Below are 23,493 nucleotides of genomic sequence, written 5' to 3'. Positions count from 1 at the left end.
GGCCCATAAGGTCTGTTTAACTGTATCATTTCTTAGTATAACATGTATATAGTGAAAATTGCCACATATGTTTGTAATGAGGCAACAAACACATGTGAACTGCTGAGTATAAGCGCACGTGTATGCATTGTGTCATATCACTTAGCTTTATTTTATCCACACACTGATATGTAGATATCAGAGAACAATTTAACATATTGAATCGATAGACTCGATTTCAGATCCTCACACAAAGCTGACACATGGTTTTAGAAGACTTTAACCTTTTATACATGTATATTTTGCTGTTATTATAAGCCTGTTATTATAAGCCCTTGACAGTAAAAATCTTTTGTGCTCCACGAAAGATCGAAAATCCTTCTGGTTTGAAAGGAAGCTGAGTAAATGGCAGACTTGTTTTGATCCTTTTCAGAGCAGTGGAACATTTGACTAAAGCAAGTGAGTAAGACGTCACATCAGCTCCCAGAGAATTAAGAAAAGACTGTCTAATTTTAATGCAAAGAGCGTAAAGCAGAGTCAACACCCTGAAGCACGGCTAAAATAGAGAAGAACCAAGGGTGTCAGCCGAGAGGAAGCCAGAGAGAAGTTTGAGCCGAGAAAAGCAGATCATGAAAAACAGCAGTTTTCCCTCCATTCCTCTGGACGGGGTTTTAATGACTTCCAGACTGAAGACTCTCCTCCTCTTATGGAGCGGATTCAGCCTTGTGAACGTCAGCTTCGCTCTTACCCAACACTTCTGAAAGCCACGCCAGCGCTTTTAGAGAAAGACAAATTATTTCAAAGCATGTAATTGGTTGTGACGAAGCAGTGCAAACATTCCTAAACTCCTAATGCTGCCTCATGAACCGCGCCATTGTTTTCTAGGGCCAGGTTCTGAAGTAGCGAGCTAATTCTAATTACGCCGGTCCCCTTCCCCCTCATGATAAACTGATGGCGCACTCTTTGCTGAACGGGTTTCTGTTAGGCCGTTCTGCCAGAAAGGGTGTGAATGGAAAGACACTTCACACTCGCGAACTCCACACACTGAGAACTTTCAACCACAACCTGAGATTAAAAGCTGCTGCTAAACTGAGCTTCACTTTCTCGCTTTCAGATGAATGTAAATCACGTGGAATGCTAGGTGACGTCTTTTTAGCAGTGGTCTGCCTTCTGTGAAACACTCTCCTAGGCCGAAATGTGGAGTCTAAGCAGATTTGAATCTATGGGCCTGAAATCAGTGGAGTTTTTAATGAGTTATTCTGGGCTCTGGGGTGAACACAAGCTCAGGATATTTTAACACATAATTAACAGCTAAACTCATCTACTCACTAGTCAACAACTAAACTCATCTACTCACTAGTCAACAGCTAAACTCATCTACTCACTAGTCAACAGCTAAACTCATCTACTCACTAGTCAACAACTAAACTCATCTACTCACTAGTCAACAACTAAACTCATCTACTCACTAGTCAACAACTAAACTCATCTACTCACTAGTCAACAACTAAACTCATCTACTCACTAGTCAACAACTAAACTCATCTACTCACTAGTCAACAGCTAAACTCATCTACTCACTAGTCAACAGCTAAACTCATCTACTCACTAGTCAACAACTAAACTCATCTACTCACTAGTCAACAACTAAACTCATCTACTCACTAGTCAACAGCTAAACTCATCCACTCACTAGTCAACAGCTAAACTCATCTACTCACTAGTCAACAACTAAACTCATCTACTCACTAGTCAACAACTAAACTCATCTACTCACTAGTCAACAGCTAAACTCATCTACTCACTAGTCAACAGCTAAACTCATCTACTCACTAGTCAACAGCTAAACTCATCTACTCACTAGTCAACAACTAAACTCATCTACTCACTAGTCAACAACTACACTCATCTACTCACTAGTCAACAACTAAACTCATCTACTCACTAGTCAACAACTAAACTCATCTACTCACTAGTCAACAGCTAAACTCATCTACTCACTAGTCAACAACTAAACTCATCAACTCACTAGTCAACAACTAAACTCATCTACTCACTAGTCAACAACTAAACTCATCTACTCACTAGTCAACAACTAAACTCATCTACTCACTAGTCAACAGCTAAACTCATCTACTCACTAGTCAACAGCTAAACTCATCTACTCACTAGTCAACAGCTAAACTCATCTACTCACTAGTCAACAGCTAAACTCATCTACTCACTAGTCAACAACTAAACTCATCTACTCACTAGTCAACAACTACACTCATCTACTCACTAGTCAACAACTAAACTCATCTACTCACTAGTCAACAGCTAAACTCATCTACTCACTAGTCAACAGCTAAACTCATCTACTCACTAGTCAACAACTAAACTCATCTACTCACTAGTCAACAGCTAAACTCATCTACTCACTAGTCAACAACTAAACTCATCTACTCACTAGTCAACAACTAAACTCATCTACTCACTAGTCAACAACTAAACGCATCTACTCACTAGTCAACAGCTAAACTCATCTACTCACTAGTCAACAGCTAAACTCATCTAGTCAACAGCTAAACTCATCTACTCACTAGTCAACATCTAAACTCATCTACTCACTAGTCAACAACTAAACTCATCAACTCACTAGTCGACAGCTAAACTCATTTACTCACTAGTAAACAACTAAACTCATCTACTCACTAGTCAACAACTAAACTCATCTACTCACTAGTCAACAGCTAAACTCATCTACTCACTAGTCAACAACTAAACTCATCTACTCACTAGTCAACAACTAAACTCATCTACTCACTAGTCAACAGCTAAACTCATCCACTCACTAGTCAACAGCTAAACTCATCTACTCACTAGTCAACAGCTAAACTCATCTACTCACTAGTCAACAGCTAAACTCATCTACTCACTAGTCAACAACTAAACTCATCTACTCACTAGTCAACAACTACACTCATCTACTCACTAGTCAACAACTAAACTCATCTACTCACTAGTCAACAACTAAACTCATCTACTCACTAGTCAACAACTAAACTCATCTGATCACTAGTCAACAACTAAACTCATCTACTCACTAGTCAACAACTAAACTCATCTACTCACTAGTCAACAACTAAACTCATCTACTCACTAGTCAACAACTAAACTCATCTACTCACTAGTCAATAACTAAACTCATCTACTCACTAGTCAACAGCTAAACTCATCTACTCACTAGTCAACAGCTAAACTCATCTACTCACTAGTCAACAACTAAACTCATCTACTCACTAGTCAACAACTAAACTCATCTACTCACTAGTCAACAACTAAACTCATCTACTCACTAGTCAATAACTAAACTCATCTACTCACTAGTCAACAGCTAAACTCATCTACTCACTAGTCAACAACTAAACTCATCTACTCACTAGTCAACAACTAAACTCATCTACTCACTAGTCAACAACTAAACTCATCTACTCACTAGTCAACAACTAAACTCATCTACTCACTAGTCAACAACTAAACTCATCTACTCACTAGTCAATAACTAAACTCATCTACTCACTAGTCAACAGCTAAACTCATCTACTCACTAGTCAACAGCTAAACTCATCTACTCACTAGTCAACAGCTAAACTCATCTACTCACTAGTCAACAGCTAAACTCATCTACTCACTAGTCAACAGCGAAACTCATCTACTCACTAGTAAACATCTAAACTCATCTACTCACTAGTCAACAGCTAAACTCATCTACTCACTAGTCAACAGCTAAACTCATCTACTCACTAGTCTACAGCTGAACTCATCTACTCACTAGTCAACAGCTAAACTCATCTACTCACTAGTCTACAGCTAAACTCATCTACTCACTAGTCAACAACTAAACTCATCTACTCACTAGTCAACAGCTAAACTCATCTACTCACTAGTCTACAGCTGAACTCATCTACTCACTAGTCAACAGCTAAACTCATCTACTCACTAGTCAACAACTAAACTCATCTACTCACTAGTCAACAGCTAAACTCATCTACTCACTAGTCAACAACTAAACTCATCTACTCACTAGTCAACAGCTAAACTCATCTACTCACTAGTCTACAGCTGAACTCATCTACTCACTAGTCAACAGCTAAACTCATCTACTCACTAGTCAACAACTAAACTCATCTACCCACTAGTCTACAGCTAAACTCATCTGGGAAAAACCTTTTATAAACTATGTATAATTGAATAGTCAGGCTGTTATATGTCTGTTTGAGACATGTTTCTGAAATGAAGATCATAATTGTGAATTTGTGATGGTCTTTGTATAAAGTAAAAAGGGAAGCAGATCTAGTATTTGCAGTGTCCTCTTGATAACTCACTGTAAACAGATCTAAGCAAGGCCACAAGAAGCCAATGTCAAAGGAACTGACCAGACTAAACAAGTGAAATGATAAAAATGTGTGCTTCAGGTCAAAGTAATCTAGAAACAGAACGACCACTCGGAAAAACCCAACAGTGATAAGTCCAATCAGAAACACTAACAGCAACACACAGCCAGGACTCTCACAGCTTAGATTTCACTCAATGCACCACCTCACATCACTGCATTTAAAAACATCCATATATTAATTTCCTTTTCAGCTTAGTCCCTTTATTAATCTGGGGTTGCCACAGCGGAATGAACCGCCAACTTATCTAGCACATATTCAAAACTATATTAAATTTTTTTGGGGAAACTAACCCCTAAAGAAGCGGACAACAGAAAATATATAACATTTTGAGGGAACTAACCCCTAAAGAAGCGGACATCAGGAAAAATATTACATTTTGTGAGAAAACTAACCCTTTAAGAAGTGGAAAACAGAAAAAGTATAACATTTTGAGGGATCTAACCCCAAAAGAAGCGCACAACAAAAACAATATTCAATTTTGGGGGGAAACTAGCCCCTAAAGAAGTGGACAACAAAAAAAAAATATTCAGTTTTGAGGGGACTAACCCCTCAAGAAGCGGATAGCCAAAAATAATCCGTTTTGGGGTAACACTAACCCCTAAAGAAGCGGATAGCAGCAAAAATATTCAATTTTGGAGGAACTAAACCCTAAAGAGATAAAGAGATGTACATACAGACATCCGGAGCCTCGTCTGAGCCATCCGGACAGTCTTTCTCTCCATCACAGCGCCAGCCTTTGGAGATGCACGTCACCTGATCCCTGCAAACAAACTGCTTCGGGCTGCACGTTTTTGGAGCTGAAACAAAGAGACAGCAGAACCAGCCATGAGTCAAAATTAATAATGCATTCAGCTATTACTCATATGAAAAAGGCAAATGCATTTGAACACACAATTATTAGCCCTGCTTTGAAATTGTAATACTTTTCTTTAATATCTTTAATGTCCTTGCATCTATTTGCGGATGACACTCACATGTATTTTGTTCTAAAACGGCTTACAACCACTCCCGGCTTGCTTAGAGGAGCTTAAACTTTGGCTCTCAGGCAATTTTTAAAATTTAAATGAAAAAAAAACTGAAGTAATTGTATTTGGGCACAAAGAAAGTCCTCTGTTAGATGTCAATGTGAGATCCGTGGACCCGCATATTACCCAGTGTGTAAGAAATCTAGGTGTTATGTTTGATGAAAACTTAAAATTTGACAAACAGATCAGTACTGTCGTTAAATCCTGCTTTTACCACCTTTCAAGAGTTCACACTTAGCTGATGATTTATAAAAGCTTGTTTGGCATGCTGTCCTGGGAGAGAGCCCCGAGCTCAAGGGCTCCTCGAGCCCGGGGCTTCCTCCCGTTGGCAGAGTATTGTTGGCAGAGTATTGTATTGTATTGTATTGTATTGTATTGCATTGTATTTCATTATATTGCATTGCATTGTATTATATTGTATTGTATTGTGTTGCATTGCATTGCATTGCATTGCATTGCATTGCATTGCATTGCATTGTATTGTATTGCATTGCATTGCATTGCATTGCATTGCATTGCATTGCATTGTATTGTATTGCATTGCATTGTATTGTATTGCATTGCATTGCATTGTATTGTATTGTATTGCATTGCATTGTATTGTATTGCATTGCATTGTATTGTATTGCATTGTATTTCATTATATTGCATTGCATTGTATTATATTGTATTGTATTGTGTTGCATTGCATTGCATTGCATTGCATTGCATTGCATTGCATTGCATTGTATTGTATTGCATTGCATTGCATTGCATTGCATTGCATTGCATTGCATTGTATTGTATTGCATTGCATTGTATTGTATTGCATTGCATTGCATTGTATTGTATTGTATTGCATTGTATTGTATTTTTTGTATCTTTTAAAATAAAATAAATTGCACATTTTTAAATTCAATAGTTTTAATAACCAATGTTTTTTCACTTGTGCTGGGCATTAAATAATTATGATTAAATAATTATTAATTGCAATTAATCAGAATAACAGTTTGTTTTGCAATTATTGTTTTGGTTTGAATAAGTGTTACTGTGTATATTTATTATGTGGGTATATATAAATACAAACATGCATGCATATATTTGAGGAAATGTTTATATTTATATATATATTTATGGCTAGGGGTACAAAAATAGAAGTGAGATTGAAGACTTGGTCTTTTCCTGTTTCATTTAATGAATTGCTGAATTCAGAATTTAAAGTGAGATATTTAATTTACTCATTATTTACTCTCCCTCTAGTGGTTTCAAACCTTTTTGAGCTTCTTTTTTTCTGTCGAACCCATAAGAAGATATTTTGAAGAATGCTGAAAGCCAGCAACCATTGACTTCCATGGTAGGACAAACAAAAACTATGGAAGTCAATGGTTACAGGTTTTCAACAGTCTTAAAAATGTTGTTAACAGAAGAAAAAAAAAACTCATAAAGGTTTGAAACAAGCAAAGGATGTGTAAATGACAAACTACGCAGTTAATTAGGCAACTCATTAGACAATATAGTGGTTTGTTCTGTTGTAGACAATCAAAAATAAGTAGTTGATAATATTGATCACTGCTTTTCTATATATATATATATATATATATATATGTGTGTGTGTGTGTGTGTGTGTGTGTGTGTGTGTGTGTGTGTGTGTATACTGTTTAAAATAAATAAGACTTTCTCCAGGAGACAAATATATTAGGAAATACTGTGAAAAACACATAGCTCTGTTAAACAGCACTAATATTAAGAGAGAGAAAAGTCACGTTTGACAGGAAGGCTAATAATGTTGTCTTCAACTGTACGTGACACATGAGCATCCATAATTAAGTGAAATCAAACAGGCGTTGTGGGTATCTGTGGTCTGGCTGGCGTTTGGCTGCATTGGAGGTTGCCAGATACTGATGCTCATTTCTGTCTGAAAACAAACCAACCGCAGCCAAGACTGTCTATCTTGCCCGCCAGACTGCATTTACTCCAGTCTGGACATCACACACACACACAAAGTCCAGCTCTGACTGATGTGCTGTTAAAAAAAAATGGTGTGCTTTTGAGTTGAAACAAGTTAGCCTTTCTAGTCACGTCAGCTTACATCAATCAGAGGGGCTAAAATATTAGATTAAACTTTCTACAACTTTCTATGACAGTGTTGGGCAATAATAGCGCGTTACAATTAATCAGTGGCGGTTCTAGTTTAAATGTCACCCTGGGTGAACCACCCCATATGAACACCCCCCCCATAAAATAACTAAAATTTTACTAATAATAAATATATGCATTTATTGTCAGTAAATATAACACTTTATTTATATTTATAAAAAAATAAATAAAATTATTATAATTATTATACAATTTTTATTCTTAATAAATGACTGAAAACAATGCTAAATTTTGCTGGAAAACAATGTAGACATGACTGGAGTGATATGCCAAAATCACTTCAAAACCTTTTGCATGAATATTATGACAATATTATATATATATATATATATATATATATATATATATATATATATATATATATATATATATATATATATATATATAAATTAAATAATTAATTTTTTTGTTTATTTTTTTATTATTTATTATTTGTTATGTTTCTATATCTTTGTGTAGAAATGTGGTATTTTACCTTTTTTTATATACTTATTTAGTGTATAATTATGTTTTCTTGATAATTTCTTGTTTGGTGAATTGCATCAGTGCATATTTCTATATGTCTCAATATTATGCATATTTTAATGTCTGACTTAAGATGAACCTAATGAAAAAAAATGAAACAATAAATAAATAATTTAATTAAAAAAATAATTTGAGTAAAAAAGAAGAAGAAAATTATTGATGGGAAAACAAGCGATTTTTAGCGAGAAAGTAAACCGAAACTATCAGTTTTTTTATTCCTTAGTCTACTTTATAATATTAGTTACAATAATCAAAATGTTTGATGCATATATGACGTGTATGTATGACTGTATAGTTTGAATGCTTCTATACAGCTGAAGTCAGAATTATTCGCCATAATAGACTAGATATTCTTCAAGACACTTCTATACAGCTTAAAGTGACATTTAAAGGCTTAACTGGGTTAATTAGGGTAACTAGGCAGGTGAGGGTAATTAGGCAAGTTATTGTATAACGATGGTTTGTTCTGTAGACTATCGAAAAATATTGCTTAAAGAGCTAATAATATTGACCTTAAAATGGTGTTTAAAAAATTAATAACTGCTTTTATTTTAGCCAAAATAAAACAAATCAGGCTTTCTCCAGAAGAAAAAACATTATCAGACATACTGTGAAAATTTCCTTGCTCGGTTAAACATCATTTGGGAAATATTTAAAGACATCAATAATCAAAGGGGGGCTAATAATTCTGACTTCAACTGTATATGAAATCCACCTTAAATATGAAACATCATGTGTGTAAATGGAAAGGCCAGTCAGGTCAAAGTCAGACAAGCACTTTAAGTTCTTACATTCGTCAGGACATCAAAACAATACCACTGGAAGTTAAGTCTAGTCTTGTGGATGCATGTGTGTTGCTTTAATATACGCCCCTTCGATGTTGTCTCTGGCCAGGGATTCCTCCAAGTGGGCCAAAGTACAGTTGATCCTGATGCTATCATACCCCATCGCCAAACAGTTTGTGACAGGGCAAAACAACAAGCTCCCGGTGGTAAGGAAAAACGTATAGCCTGAGAGGTACGGTGCAGGTTACCTTTATCAGTCAGGAGTTTCCAATGCCAAAAGGGTACCAAGGGAAAGTTTCAGTCGCGGCCATTCTCGCTTGAGGAAATGTCAAAGTAAAGCTCGTTCACATATCCTATGAGAAGCACTTCTCACAAAGCAGATGCTTCATACACAGAAATACTTGTGTCTACATGTTCATTACTATCCTTTCTATGAGCATGATTTGATTGTAACAGCAGGTCAATGATTTATTTTATTCGTTTATAGGCTGGCTTGCCGGAGAGACGTCTGAAGTGCAGTATGCAGTTCTCCAGAGCGTTCCTCCACTGTTCCCACATCAGTGGCAGTGATGTAACCCGTCTGCAGCTCATCAAAGCACATCTTGTTCTGCTTTGGCTGCAGAAAGCTCCAAAAATGTGTCCGCTTTTCATTGGTGGAATATTTGGAATCGAGTGTGAATTCATTCCAGACCAGCGAAAGCTCTGTGAAAAACCTGGAGTCTCGCTATCGCCAGCCCACCGCAGACATAAACACAGCAGAAACGCAGACCGCTATCAGCACTTCCTACAGAACGACGACAACAACAAAAAAACAGCTAGCACACAGCAAAGATCTTCTCAAGGGTTTCAGTAACATTTCTTTAAGTTCAGGAATCCTTATTTTTGAATGTTTCTCATCCTCCTGTTTGAACATTTCATTTATTTTAAATGTATTAAAAATGTTTCTTCTTGATTATCTGGACATTATTCATTAATGCTATAACACAATAAATACACTTATTTGTTTTAATGTTTTTATTTTTACTTATTTGAATATTCTAATAACACATGAACATGACATTTGAGCAGTCTTTGAATATACAGCAATTTGTATTGTATTTTTTTTTCTTAATCTATTTTATTTGATTGGTTAAAAAAGTATGTTACATTTTAATAGTCTTTGAATTTTCAGCATATTTGATTTTCTTTTACTTTTAATTTAGTTAAATTTTATTTTATTAATTTAACTTTATTCAAATTTAATTTAATGAAGTTTTATTTTTTAATTAAATTAAATTAAATTAAATTAAATTAAATTAAATTTAATTTAATTTAATTTAATTTAATTTAATTTAATTTAATTTAATTAATTTTATTTTATTTTATTTTATTTTATTTTATTTTATTTAATTTAATTTTATTTTATTTTTTTTTTATTTTTTTATTTAATAGTTCACATTATTTGTGAATATTTATTATCCGCCAGAACACCCTATTTTTAGTTATTTTAGTTTAGGATGTTACTTTTGAATAGTCTTCAAATTTTCAGCATATTTAATTTTATCTTATCTTTAAATTAAATTAAATTAAATTACATTACATTTGTTTTATTTTATTTTAATTATATTGTATTTTATTTCATTTTATTGTACTTTTTCATTTAATTTTTTATTTAACTTTTTATTTTATTTTTTCATTTTATTTTACTTTTTATTTCGTTTTATTTTATTTCATTTCATTTTATTTTACTTTTTATTTCATTAAATTTTTTTCATTTTACTAATTATTTCATTTTATTTTAGTTTAGTTTTTTATTTTATTTCTTTTCATTTCATTTTATTTTAATTTTTTATTTTATTTTATTTTATTTGAGTTTAGTTTAGTTTTTTATTTTATTTTACTTTTTTCATTTAATTTCACTTTTATTTCATTTTATTTTAATTTACTTTTTTATTAAATTTTATTTTACTTTTTTATTTGATTTAATTTAAATTTACTTTTTCATTTTATTTTATTTTATTTTATTTTACTTTTTAATTTCGTTTTATTTCATTTAATTTCATTTTCATTTTATTTTATTTTATTTTATTTTAGTTTAGTTTTTTATTTTATTTTATTTTATTTATTTATTAATTTTTTATTTTACTATGCCTCCATATTGCAAATGTTATAAAAATAATTCATAACCACTATGCTACAAACACAAACTGGAGTAAAGGTTACAGAAACATTCTCTGTTAACTGAGATGCAGAGAAAATCATGAAGCAGACTTATTTCAGGTTATTTTTGACCAGCCGTGGTTGCATAAAATAAGCTCTGAGATTATGAGCGAGGTTATGATTATGAAATACAAAGAATTGAAAACCTTGCCTACAGAACCCTTCATTTTTTATTCACTTTCCTTTGGCTTAGTGCCTTCTTTATCAGGAGTCGCCACTGTGGAGTGAACCGCCAACTATTCCAGCATGTTTTACACGGCTGATGCCCTTCCAGCTGCAACCCAGTACTGGGAAACACACATACACACTCATTCACACACTCATACACTCTATACCACGTGTTTGGACTGTGGGGGAAACCAGAGCACCTGTAGGAAACCCACACCAACACGGGAAGAACATGCAAACTCCACACAGAAATGACAATTGGACCAGCCGGGACTCGAACCAGTGATATTCTTGCTGTGAGGCCACAGAACCAGCTACAGGGAAAGTTTCTTTCAAGCAAATGTGCTCTCAGTAATGTGAATGCAGATGTTCAGAGAGCATTTAGAAACAACATTTACACAGCTTAACGGGAACGTTAGGGAAACATTTATGAAACCTGTTTTTGTCCAGTGACTCTGAGGCAGCTGATTTGCAGCCAGAACATTTCACCCACATGAAGAATGATATTGCGTAAAATATTTCACAACTAATTGTCAAAAACCTGAAAGTCTTCAGGATGTCGGCGGCCGGAAGAAAAATGAATCGACACATTTTTGTCAACACGGAAAGCTGCAGGGCTCCATTACTGCTTAAAGTGAGCACTGACACAAGGTTTATTTGTTTTTATACACACACACACACACACACACACAAGCATATGTACTCATACATACTCACACAAGCATATGTATTCACACACTGACATGTACACATTCACACACACTTTCACACACTAACACATGTACACACACACACTTAGCGATCTTTATGGGCTTTGTAGGCACACGTTGTAAATAAAAATTTAATAAATTACATTATATTATTTAATTAAATATTAAAATGAGATGTCTGTAAATTTAAGTAAAATTAAATAAAATAAAATTTATTAATTAAAATAAAATAAAATATTTTTTTTTAAATAAATTAGATTGATTTGTCTACCTTTAAGTAATAAATAAAATAAAATTAATTAATAAAAAATAATGGAATGACATGTCTGTAATTAACTAATTAAAACAAAATAATATAAAATTTAATTAAACAAAATAAAACATATTTTTATAAATTGGAATGATGTGTGTAAAAAAAATAAAAATAAATCAAAATATTGGAATGACATGTCTGTAATTAATTTAATTTAATTAAATTTAATTTAATTATAAAATTATATTATATATTATTATTTAATTAAATTTAAATACTGGAATAATGCTGAAAGTAAATAAAATAAAATTTAATTAAAAATGTAAATGAAATAAAATAAAAATGTAAATAAAATTAAATTAAATTAAATATATTGGAATGACATGTTTGTAACTACATAAATAAAATAAAATAATATAAAATAAAATAAAATAAAACATTTTTTAATAAATTGGAATTATGTGTGTAAAAAATAATTAAATAAGTAAAAATATTGGAATGACATGTTTGTAACTAATTAAATTAAATTAAATTATACAATTATATTATATATTCTTATTTAAATAAATTTACGTTTAAACATTGGAATAACGCTAAGAGTAAATAAAATAAAATAAAAAATGTAAATAAAATAAAAAAATGTAAATAAAATAAAAAATATTGGAATGACATGTTTGTAACTAAGTAAATACAATAAAATTAAATAATTAAAGCTTTAAAATAACACAGAAGGCAGCAGGGCTCTGATTCAGCTTAAAGTGAGCTCTGACACACTGTTTATTTGTTTTTATACACTATATATTTTCTTAAATAAATTTGACCAGTGGTTATTTCAGCACATTCCAGAACTGCAAAGACATGAAGGCCGTCTTTATGTGGCTTTCTGACACACACACACACACACACACACACACACAAACTTGCACAATGTACACACACACTTTACAGCTATCTTTATGGGCTCTTCACATAGACGTCATGATGTTTCTACTGTATAAACTGTATATGTTATCCACCAACCCCTAACAGAACTATTCTACGATTATTTTTCATATTTATGACTCATAACATCATTAGTGGATTTCACTTCTGGCTATTTTTATAACACTCTTTACACACACTTGACTTTAAAAAAGCATGCATGCATGTTGCCATAAAGAAAATTTAAATCCGGTGGGCTATATGCACAGCTAGTGTTTCTCAGCCAACAGTAAACATCCGGGAACAGTTAATGTGACTATTTAACATTTTATAAGGTTCATTTTACAGTATCGCCATCGTAATGTAATTAAAATACAATCATGATGGAAAGAGAGTTCACTAGAAGCTGTAGGGCTGGCTGTCTGAAAACTAAAAGTCTGTGCATCTACTCCATTGTCAGTTTTAAAAACGAATTCATCTTAAATTAAATATACTCTGTGTTTATTCCAACTTGTGTGCATTTTCTTTTATGTTATGTTACTTAAAGTTACAGACAAATTATTACAATATTTTTGTTTTATTTTATTTGAACTGAGTGTTTCACTCATCCGACAACAAACGTGTAAAATTTAATTTAATTTAATTTAATTTAATTTAATTTAATTTAATTTAATTAACTTAACTTAACTTAACTTAACTTAACTTAACTTAACTTAACTTAACTTAAATTAAATTAAAATTGGAATGACATTTAAAATAAAATAAAATAAAATGTAATCAAATATTGCAATGACATGTCTATAAATTTATGTTAAACAAATGAAATAAAATAAAAAATAAATTAAATGTAATTAAAAATTGTAATGAGATGTCAATCTAAATGTAAATGTAAGCAAAATAAAATAAAATAAAATAAATATTGGAATGACAGGTCCGTAAAGTTAAGTAATATAAAATAGAATAAAATAAATTAGACTAGAAATAAATAAATTAAATATTGGAATGACATATCTGTGAATGCAAGATAAATAAAATAAATAAATAAATAAAATAAAATAAAATAGAACTAATTCATTAAATATTGGAATGATATATCTGTAAATGCAAGTTAAATAAATAAAATAAAATAAAATAGAAATAATTAATTAAATATTGTAATGACATGTCTGTAAATGCAAGTTAAATAAATAAAATAAAATAGAAACAATTAATTAAATATTGGAACGACATGTCTGTAAATGTTAAGTCAAATAAATAAAATTAAATTAAATATTATAAAATAAAATAAATTAGAAATAATTAATTAAATGATGTCTGTTAATTTTAGTCAAATAAAATAAAATAAATTAAAATAAAATAAAATAAAATAAAATAAAATAAAATTAAATTAAATTAAAATTAAAATTAAAATTAAAATTAAAATTAAAATTAAATTAAATTAAATTAAATTAAATTAAATTAAAATTAAATTAAATTAAATTAAATTAAATTAAATTAAATTAAATTAAATATTGGAATGATATGTTTATAATTGTTAGTAAATTAAAATAAAATAAATATTGAAATGACATAACAGTAAATTTAAATAATATAAAATACAATAAGATAAATTAGAAATAAATCAATTAAATATTGGAATGACATATCTGTAAATGAAAGTTAAATAAATAAAATAAAATAAAATAATATAGAAATAATTAATTAAATATTGGAATGACATGTCTGTAAATGTAAGTCAAATAATTTAAATAAAATAAAATAAATTAGAAATAATTAATTAAATAATGTCTGTTAATGTTATATAAATAAAATTAAATAAAATAAAATAAAATAAAATAAAATAAAATAAAACAAAATTAAATAAAACAAAATTAAATAAAATTAAATTAGGAATGATGTCAACTAATGTCAACCTTAAATCTTTAATATTTTAAAGATGTGTGCATTTAGATTTAGCATTGCTCAAACTCTAAAAAAAGAAGCACAAACAGACTCAGTATCAATATTCAATAATAAAGATATTTAGAGACATCAGTCATAAAGAAACAGCAGATTCTTCTAGAAGGTGAGAAATGAGTCTCAGAAGCAGCTGAACAGTGAATAACACTGAGAGTAATGGCTGCCGTTTGCAGACGGTGTGCGGCTGTAATTACATTACAGATATAGAAAATTGGATCTGAGCAAAGGAAGAGAACAATAAAGAGGGGAATAATCATTTAAGAAGAGAATAAATGGAGTGTTGGAGACTGGTGGAGCTGAGAGAAACACACACACACACACACACACACTCATTCCTGGACTCACATACACATTAAATGAAGGATTAAAAACGCCTGACATTCAAAGGCATCTACTGCTCACAGAAAAACAGGCTGAGTACAGCTTTCTGAGTCTATATAGTGTCTATAGTTATCATAAATACTGTGGAGAATTATTAGCTTGGCGGCAAGGTGGCTCAGCGGTTAGCACTGTGGCCTCACAGCAAGAAGGTTGCTGCTTCGAGTCCCGGCTGGGTCAGTTGGCATTACTGTGTGGAGTTTGCATGTTCTCCCTGTGTTGGCTTGGGTTTCCTGGTGAATAGGTGAACTGATTAACTAAATTGGCTGTAGTGTGTGAGTGTGTGTGTATGTGTGTGAATGAGTGTTCCCAGTACTGGGTTGCAGCTGGAAGGGCATCTGTTGTGTAAAACATATGCTGGAATAGTTGGCGGTTCATTCCGCTGTGGTGACCACCGACAAACCAGAGACTAACCCGAAGGAAAATGAATGCATGAATTATTAGCCCCCTGTATATTTTATCCCCCAATTTTTGTTTAATGGAGAGAAGATTTTTTTCAACACATTTCTAAACATAATAGTTTTAATAACCCATTTATTAATAAAACGCTGAAATTAATAACAATTGTATTAATATCGCAATTTAAACATGCACGATTTCTAAATCAACAGACAGCACGATTTTCCCACAGTATGTGATTTAAACCAATCATAACGTATCGTGCCTACAGAGCACGAGAACAGGAGACTGAGCTTAATGACACATAGCTGCATAACAGGGATGATGAGTTCAGCACAGGAGGACTTTGTGGCCAAAAAAGTCAACATCTGTGGTGTGGGATTTCTTTGGATATAGGAAGGATGATGTATCGCAAAACAACCCAGCAGGCACACAACATTAATATTAGGTTAGATTTTGGTTGTGACATCAGGAGACCAAACCAGAGACAAAAGAACGCAAGCGCAAAACACGTTGACAATGTTGAGGGAAGCCTTGTTCAAGGCAGCGTCACAATGAGGTCTATGATCAATGCATGGCAACACTTGGAAATGCATGAACACTTAGAAAAGTACACGTCAAAATTGTGATTAAAATTGAAATCGCATTAATAATCTGGAAAATTGTGATGGGTTTCTTTTGCCCATATCGCACAGCCCTATTCATCTTATTCTCCACGGACGAGCGGGCGCAGCCATTTGAATCTATTTGGCACGAGACTTCCGGTCTCATTCACTTCCATTCATTTTTAGACATTAAAAACTGCTCGTTTCGCTGTTTGATGTTGCAAACTGATATTTCCTTGTTATATTATTCTACTTGGTCTGTTTAGTCATGCAAACATTTGTTTGTAGAGCAAGTAGTTTGACCGTTTTTTGCCGTTTATTATTCCTAGTCATTTCTCCCATAGGCGACTGAAACAGAAGTTCTAAGACAATCGCGAAAACAGGCGCACTTCCGCATTTTAGAATAAGGTCAATTAAGGGGGTTAATAATATTGACCTTAAAATGGTTTTTAAAAAATTCATAACTGCTTTCATTCTAGCTGAAATAAAACAGATAAGACTTTTTCTAGAAGAAAAAATATTATAGGAAATACTGTGAAAATTTCCTTGCTCAGTTAAAACATCATCTGGGAAATATTTGAAAAAGAAACATAAATTCACAGAAGTAATTCTGATTTCAACTGTATATGTTATGTTAATAAACTTTATCTGGAAGCTTTGTTTATTAGCTGTGTTTTGCTTCATGGCTGAGTGTCAGATTAGGTTCAGAATCTCTAGAAATCCTCATTTTAATGCAACGCAATACATTACGATTAAATACAAATAACAGAATATGAATGACCGTGGTCCTGTACTGTTTACAAGAGTTTTCCTCCGGCAGCTCTAATGAAAATGAATAACAAGCGTCCAGTGCCAGTGATTATGTCGGGGTGTTTATGATTATGATTATGTACAACAGGCCAGTATGAGATGTTTGCACAACAGTTTCAAGTACTGCTGTAGAAATATGAGACAGTGTGTCTGCAGTCACTCGCCGTATGTGACTTTATGGACAAGTTTAATGCTATGTTTGAAGACAGATTTGAAGGAGACCTATTTTTACAAGATGTAAAATGCATCTTTGATGTCTCTAGAGTGTGTGTGTGAAGTTAAACCTCAAAATACCACACAGATAATGCTTTATAACTCTTTGAAACTGACTCTTTTAGGCTTTGATCCTAACTGTGGTGTTTTGGTGACTGTCGCTTTAAATTCAAATGAGATCGTGCTCTTTTCAGAAGAGGGCGGAGCTACAAATGCCTGTGTGTCAGCATAGTGGCAGAATTAAAAAACAAGACCAAATGTCTTATGCTAATGAGGTAGAGATGGGCACTAGTGGGCGGGGCTTTCCCCCTTTAATGACACGTACAAAGGTAGAATGTCAATCAAAGCGTTTCTGAAGACTGCTCTGATCAAGTCTGATTATAAAGAATATAATTTATTCATGTTTCTCATTAGAAGCCGAATATATTCACACACTGCAGACGCACCACTGGGTGTAAACCTCCTAAAAAAGTAGTTTTAGCATAATAGATGCCCTTTAAAATACATAGCACGTTCTTCATCAGAGATTAAATCAAACCTGCTGTAAGAGAAATGCTTGAGTGCATCCCAAATAACAGCAGCTGTGCTTAACACCATATTCAGCTTTAATCAGTCTCTGAACGCCTTAAGAAAGTTCATCAGTCAGCAGCACAATAATCCCAAACTCAAAGTTCACACAAAACTCAAAACTCATTCATTTTCCTTCAGCTTAGTCCCTTATTTATCAGGGGTCGCCACAGCGGAATGAACCACCAACTATTCCAGCATATGTTTTACGCAGCAGAGGCCCTTCTAGCAGCAACCCAGTACTGGGGAAACACCCATACACTCTCACATTTACAAACAATCTAAAAATGCCAAATAACCCAACTGGGACTCGAACCAGTGACCTTCTTGCTGTGAGGTGACAATGCTGACAACTGAGCCACTATACTATACTATACTATACTATACTATACTATACTATACTATACTATACTATACTATACTATACTTAGCTTTCCCATTCATTTCAACAGCACTGTCTGGGCTTTTGAGCAAGTTATATGAAGCTCTTAGATGTAGATAATGAGATACTGACCAAAAAAAAAAAAATTTTATTCTCAATATTTGCAGTGTTTTTTTCTTCATTAAATGTGCTTAATTAATGTTTTTCTGAAGGTGTTTAAGTGCTGGTTTAGTCCTTTCATCATGAATAAATAAATAAGATAGTAAAACCACCAATGACTCACTGAATTATTTAGCCAGATTATTGAATCAAAACAGCTGATTTGTTTAATAATCAAGGAAGGCTTATTTATGAATGAATCGTTTAACTGCTGACTCGAATGATTCATTCAGAAAAAGATTCACTCAGTAATCTCAAATGATGAATTGTGATTGATCAAATCCAACGTAAAAGTCAGCATTTTCATAATTTGTTTGTGTATAACTATTTTTCATAATTACTATATATAAATATGTATATATGTACATATAACAACAAATATGCATGTATATATTTATTTTATATATATATATATATATATATATATATATATATATATATATATATATATATATATATATATATATATATATATATATATATATATATATATACATAGCTGATAGCAGTGAGACATTAAAGTAATATCAGCACTCGTACAGCTTTTTCACCCTTATGTATTACTCCGCCCACCCACATGAGTAGCAAGCAGAGAACTACAGTTTGACAAATATTGCTGCTGTTGGACAACATAATGTACTGTTGAGGCTTTTTAGGCAAGAATGTAGTTATTTAGATTGCAACTGTGCAGTTTATTTATAAGGATAGTGCCTATTTAAAACCTTTATAATTTCTGAGATTCAGCGCGTCAGCATCTATCAACCTGTCATACTGAGCAAGATGGCGACAGAGACCACATAATAAGTCCTTAAAGGAGAAAAACAGCATTTTCTCAGTGTATGTTTCAAACTCCAGCTGAACAAATCTTTACAAAACAGGTAAGTGACATTCCGACAAGTCGATCTCTCTCTATTGTATGTTGTAGTGCTGTATTTATACCATAGTAAGCTGCTAGTGTTTGCTTTGGCTTTTTCAGGGTTAATTATTGTGATCTCCTGACTGCAACAGAGAAATACTGGGAAATCTCTGTAGACTGATGACATTTCATGCTGTTCAGCCTTATAATATTAAAGTGTGAGCAAAATCAGCTGTTTTGTCTTCACTTTAGACATTACGCCAGAGAATCATTCAAACACTAGCTCTACAGTGATGTTAGTGAATTAGTAACAGCTTCTGCTGTTCTGACATCAGCTGCAGATGTGAATGAATGGCGGAAGAAAGTAGTTCCTCATCCAAAAGGGTTTTTAGATTGTCCGTGTTTGTTTTTCTATTTTATATACATGATTATGCCGTCAAACAGTTGTATATATGCTATATTATACTCAAAGCAGTGCAATGTGGCTGTATATCGGCATTGGTGGGAAACTTAGGTTTGCCTCCCTCCAGTGAAAATATACAGCCATATCATGCTCATATGTTGAACACAAGAAAAGATATTTTGATGCTAGATGGTTGCCATTTAATACCATAATAATTTGTTTCCGATGATTGCCAGCAACCAGCATTCTTCTAAATATCTTCTTTTGTGTTCAACGGAAGAAAAGAAACTCACAAAGGCTTAAAACCACATGAGGGAGAATAAACGATGAGGTCATTTTCATTATTCGGTGAACTATCCTTTGTAATAAACTTTGAATGGAACGTTTACATTCAACTTCTCCACTAAAAAGGTTTAAAAAACTGCATGAGAGATCTCTGAGCCGGAGGGTTTGCATTGTTCACATCTTTTATATCAGTCTGTGTGTGAACAAGAAGCTGTGCACTCATAACAGTTCAGGGTTTTGAGGATTTCAGGACTAGCTGTTCTGTTTCACAGTTATGATTTGGTTGTAAAACTCGATATCCATTGAGTAAACACTGCAGAGTCTGAGACACGAGTGAACAGCAGTGAATTACAGCCGTTCTCAAACACATGACCGCTATCCACCAACGGTAGACTACACACAAAACCATACTAAAAGAGGAACTTTTCATTTGAATTCATACTAGGGCTGCACATTATATGGTTTCAGCATCCATATCGCAATGTGACCATTCGCAATCGCAGGATATACAAAGTTGAGTCTGGATTATAACTGGTTTACGTGTGTTTTTGAGGAATTCTAATAGCCTTCAGAAATTGTACAGTTTTTAACTTTAATAACAATTAATTTTACTGAATTATTTATACAATTATTTTCTTTTACATTTAATTATTAAATTCCTGTAGCTAAATACTGTTTAACACCTGGGAAAAAAATAAAACACTGTTTATTTGATTTATATCCTTTACTTTATTCTATGCAAATATATTTTATGCAAATTCACTCCCCTATAGACGTATACCGATCAGTCTAAAATGATCAGTTCTTTCCAAATAGAGACATTCAAGTCATCTGATGAAATTGCATTCATATCACTATATATATATATATATTGAAGAATAACATGTCGCAATGTTTAATGTTTCCAATATCGTGCAGCCCTAATTCAAACAAATAAAAGCACAATATGTAATTTTTTTTTCATTTAAAATATACAAAAACCACTAGAGTGTTATATATTTTATACACTTATACACTTATATTATCCCAGATGTTTGGAAGAATGTTCAAATCCAGAGGAATCACTATGCTTTTGTTTGTTGTGAACACACGCCCTCTAGTGGCCAACAATACATATTGTGCCTTTAAGAACATTTATATTACAAGTCTGTTGAATGCTTGACTTTAAGTGGCTGATGAGCAATCTTATGTGTGCCGTTACAGATGAACTCACAGCTAAAGTAGTTCCGACAGGTTTTTACAGCTCCATATCACTACGCTGAATGATTTGAGTTATTTCACAGCTACAACAGGGATTAACTCTGATGTAGTAAACATTACACCGTCACTGTAAAATAATAATAATCATAATTTCTTACATTTACATAGCACTTTTCTGGACCCTCAAGGCACTTTATCTCCTCATCCACCATTAGTGTGCAGCATCCACCGGGATGATGCAACGGCAGCCGTATTGCACCAAGATGCAGGGGTTAAAACCCTAACAGGACCTCCGTTTAACATCTCATCCAAAGACAGCACTCACTGAGCAGTATAGAGTCCCTTTCACTATACTGGGGCATTAGGACCCAGGTTGAGCACCCCCTGCTGGCCTCACTAACACCAATTCTGACAGCAACATACCTGAGTATTGTTGCTGACCATGTCCATCCCTTTATGACCACAGTGTCTCCATCTTCTGATGGATACTTCCAGCAGGATCATAAGGTAGAAAGGCGCATATCATCTCAGACTGGTTTCTTGAACATGACGATGAGTTCACTGTACTCAAATGGCCTCCACAATCACCAGATCTAAATCCAACAGAGCAGCTTTGGGATGTGGTGGAACGGGAGATTGGCATCATGGATGTGAAGCATCCATAGACAAATCTGCAGCAACTGCGTGATGTTATCATGTCAATTTGGAGCAAAATCTCTGAGGAATATTTCTAGTAGCTTGTTGAATTTACGCCACCATGAATGAAGGCAGTTCTGAAGCAAAAAAGGGTCCAACACTGTACTAGTAAAGTGTACCTAATAAAGTGGCCAGTGAGTGTAGTTTGTAGTCAGTAGACAAGCGTCATTGATTATATATACAAGTTCAACACACAGCATGTTCATATTGAGTTAGTTACATTTTAAACACAATTTTGTCCAGTTTGTTTTGTCTTTGCATGACATGAAAACAGTTTGAAGCTGGAGCAGAACGTAGAATAGTAACTTTAACTCAATTAATCTGTGTTAAAGACAGTGATTTGATAATTAATTCATAACACACTCGATTTGAACAAATCATTTAATGAATCACTCATCAAAACAAAGCCTTCAATCATTACATTTACAATTTTTATCATGTAATTGAGGAAATCAGCAACAATTTGTAAGATGTCTCCACTGTACATCGCAGCCTTCGGGCCATTTCAAACGTGCTGATGAAATCAAAGATGCATTGTTATCAGCTTCAATTAGGTGGGAAATTGCTGAAACTCAACGCAATCAACCGGGAAAGACCAATCAGCGGCTGTGAAGTGGATGTTACCAAAGCGACTGCTGTGTGTTTGCTCTTTCCAATCACTGCTGCTTTGAGGAATCGATGCCCCCCGTCAGGAGCCCACAGAGCGACTCCAACCTCAGAAGAAGACATTGACTCACACGCTGTCTCGCATCCCGACCTACAACCTGACACAGTGCCAGGGATTGAACGCATTTATGGGTCTGGATGCAGTTGCAAGGTGAGCTTAATGTGCACGTGTACCCCTAACAGTGACACCACTAGCTCCATTGAGTGCACCGTGTCTGACATTGCAAGTCTGAGACATGGAAATCCAGATACTACTGCATTTCTGCCTATGTTTGTGTGTAGGCCATGTTTATAAAGAAGAGGGCCAGGTCTAGTGGCACGCCCCTTTTTAAAAGAGGGCGGAGCTACAAACAGAAGATTCACAATGTTATCTAATGGCTGATGGACAGACGGCTGCTTCTCACTCAGAGCTTCTGATTATGCTAATGAGAAAGAGATGGTCATTAGTGGGCAGGGCTTTCCCCGTCTGATGACACGTACAAAGGGAGAATGTCAATCAAAGTGTTTCTGCAGACTGTTTTGATCAAGTCTGATTATAAATAATGGAATTAATTCATGTTTATCATTAGAAGCGGGATATATTCACACACTGCTGACACACCGCTGTGTTTAAACTCCTTATAAATGTGATTTGTGCATAATAGCTCCTCTTTAAATCCATTTATTCACAGTAAAATACATTAATATCATACATTTTGGGGATACTAACTACTTGGGGTCACTTTCTAGAAGACTATGGTGGGCACAGGGCTCCGCTCTAGCACCGGTCTGCCTC

General features: G+C 33.4%; 1 protein-coding gene across 11 annotated transcripts in view; it reads right to left on the bottom strand.

Annotated features, from left to right (window-relative positions):
• Window positions 1-23,493, bottom strand: part of lrp1aa (low density lipoprotein receptor-related protein 1Aa) — a 225,922-nt gene that overhangs the window by 182,840 nt on the left and 19,589 nt on the right. For all 11 annotated transcript variants that reach the window (XM_073916187.1, XM_073916185.1, XM_073916186.1 and 8 more), the window contains exon 2: window positions 5,093-5,215. Coding sequence is in view for 8 of the 11 variants with exons in the window: in XM_073916177.1 (XP_073772278.1) it covers window positions 5,093-5,215 (123 nt within the window). In the remaining 3 variants the exon portion in view is untranslated. The remainder of the gene's footprint in view (window positions 1-5,092; window positions 5,216-23,493) is intronic.

The sequence above is a fragment of the Danio rerio genome, chromosome 11 (assembly GCF_049306965.1).
Source record: "Danio rerio strain Tuebingen ecotype United States chromosome 11, GRCz12tu, whole genome shotgun sequence".
Lineage (NCBI taxonomy): Eukaryota > Metazoa > Chordata > Actinopteri > Cypriniformes > Danionidae > Danio > Danio rerio.
This window is presented reverse-complemented; position numbering and strand designations above follow the sequence as displayed.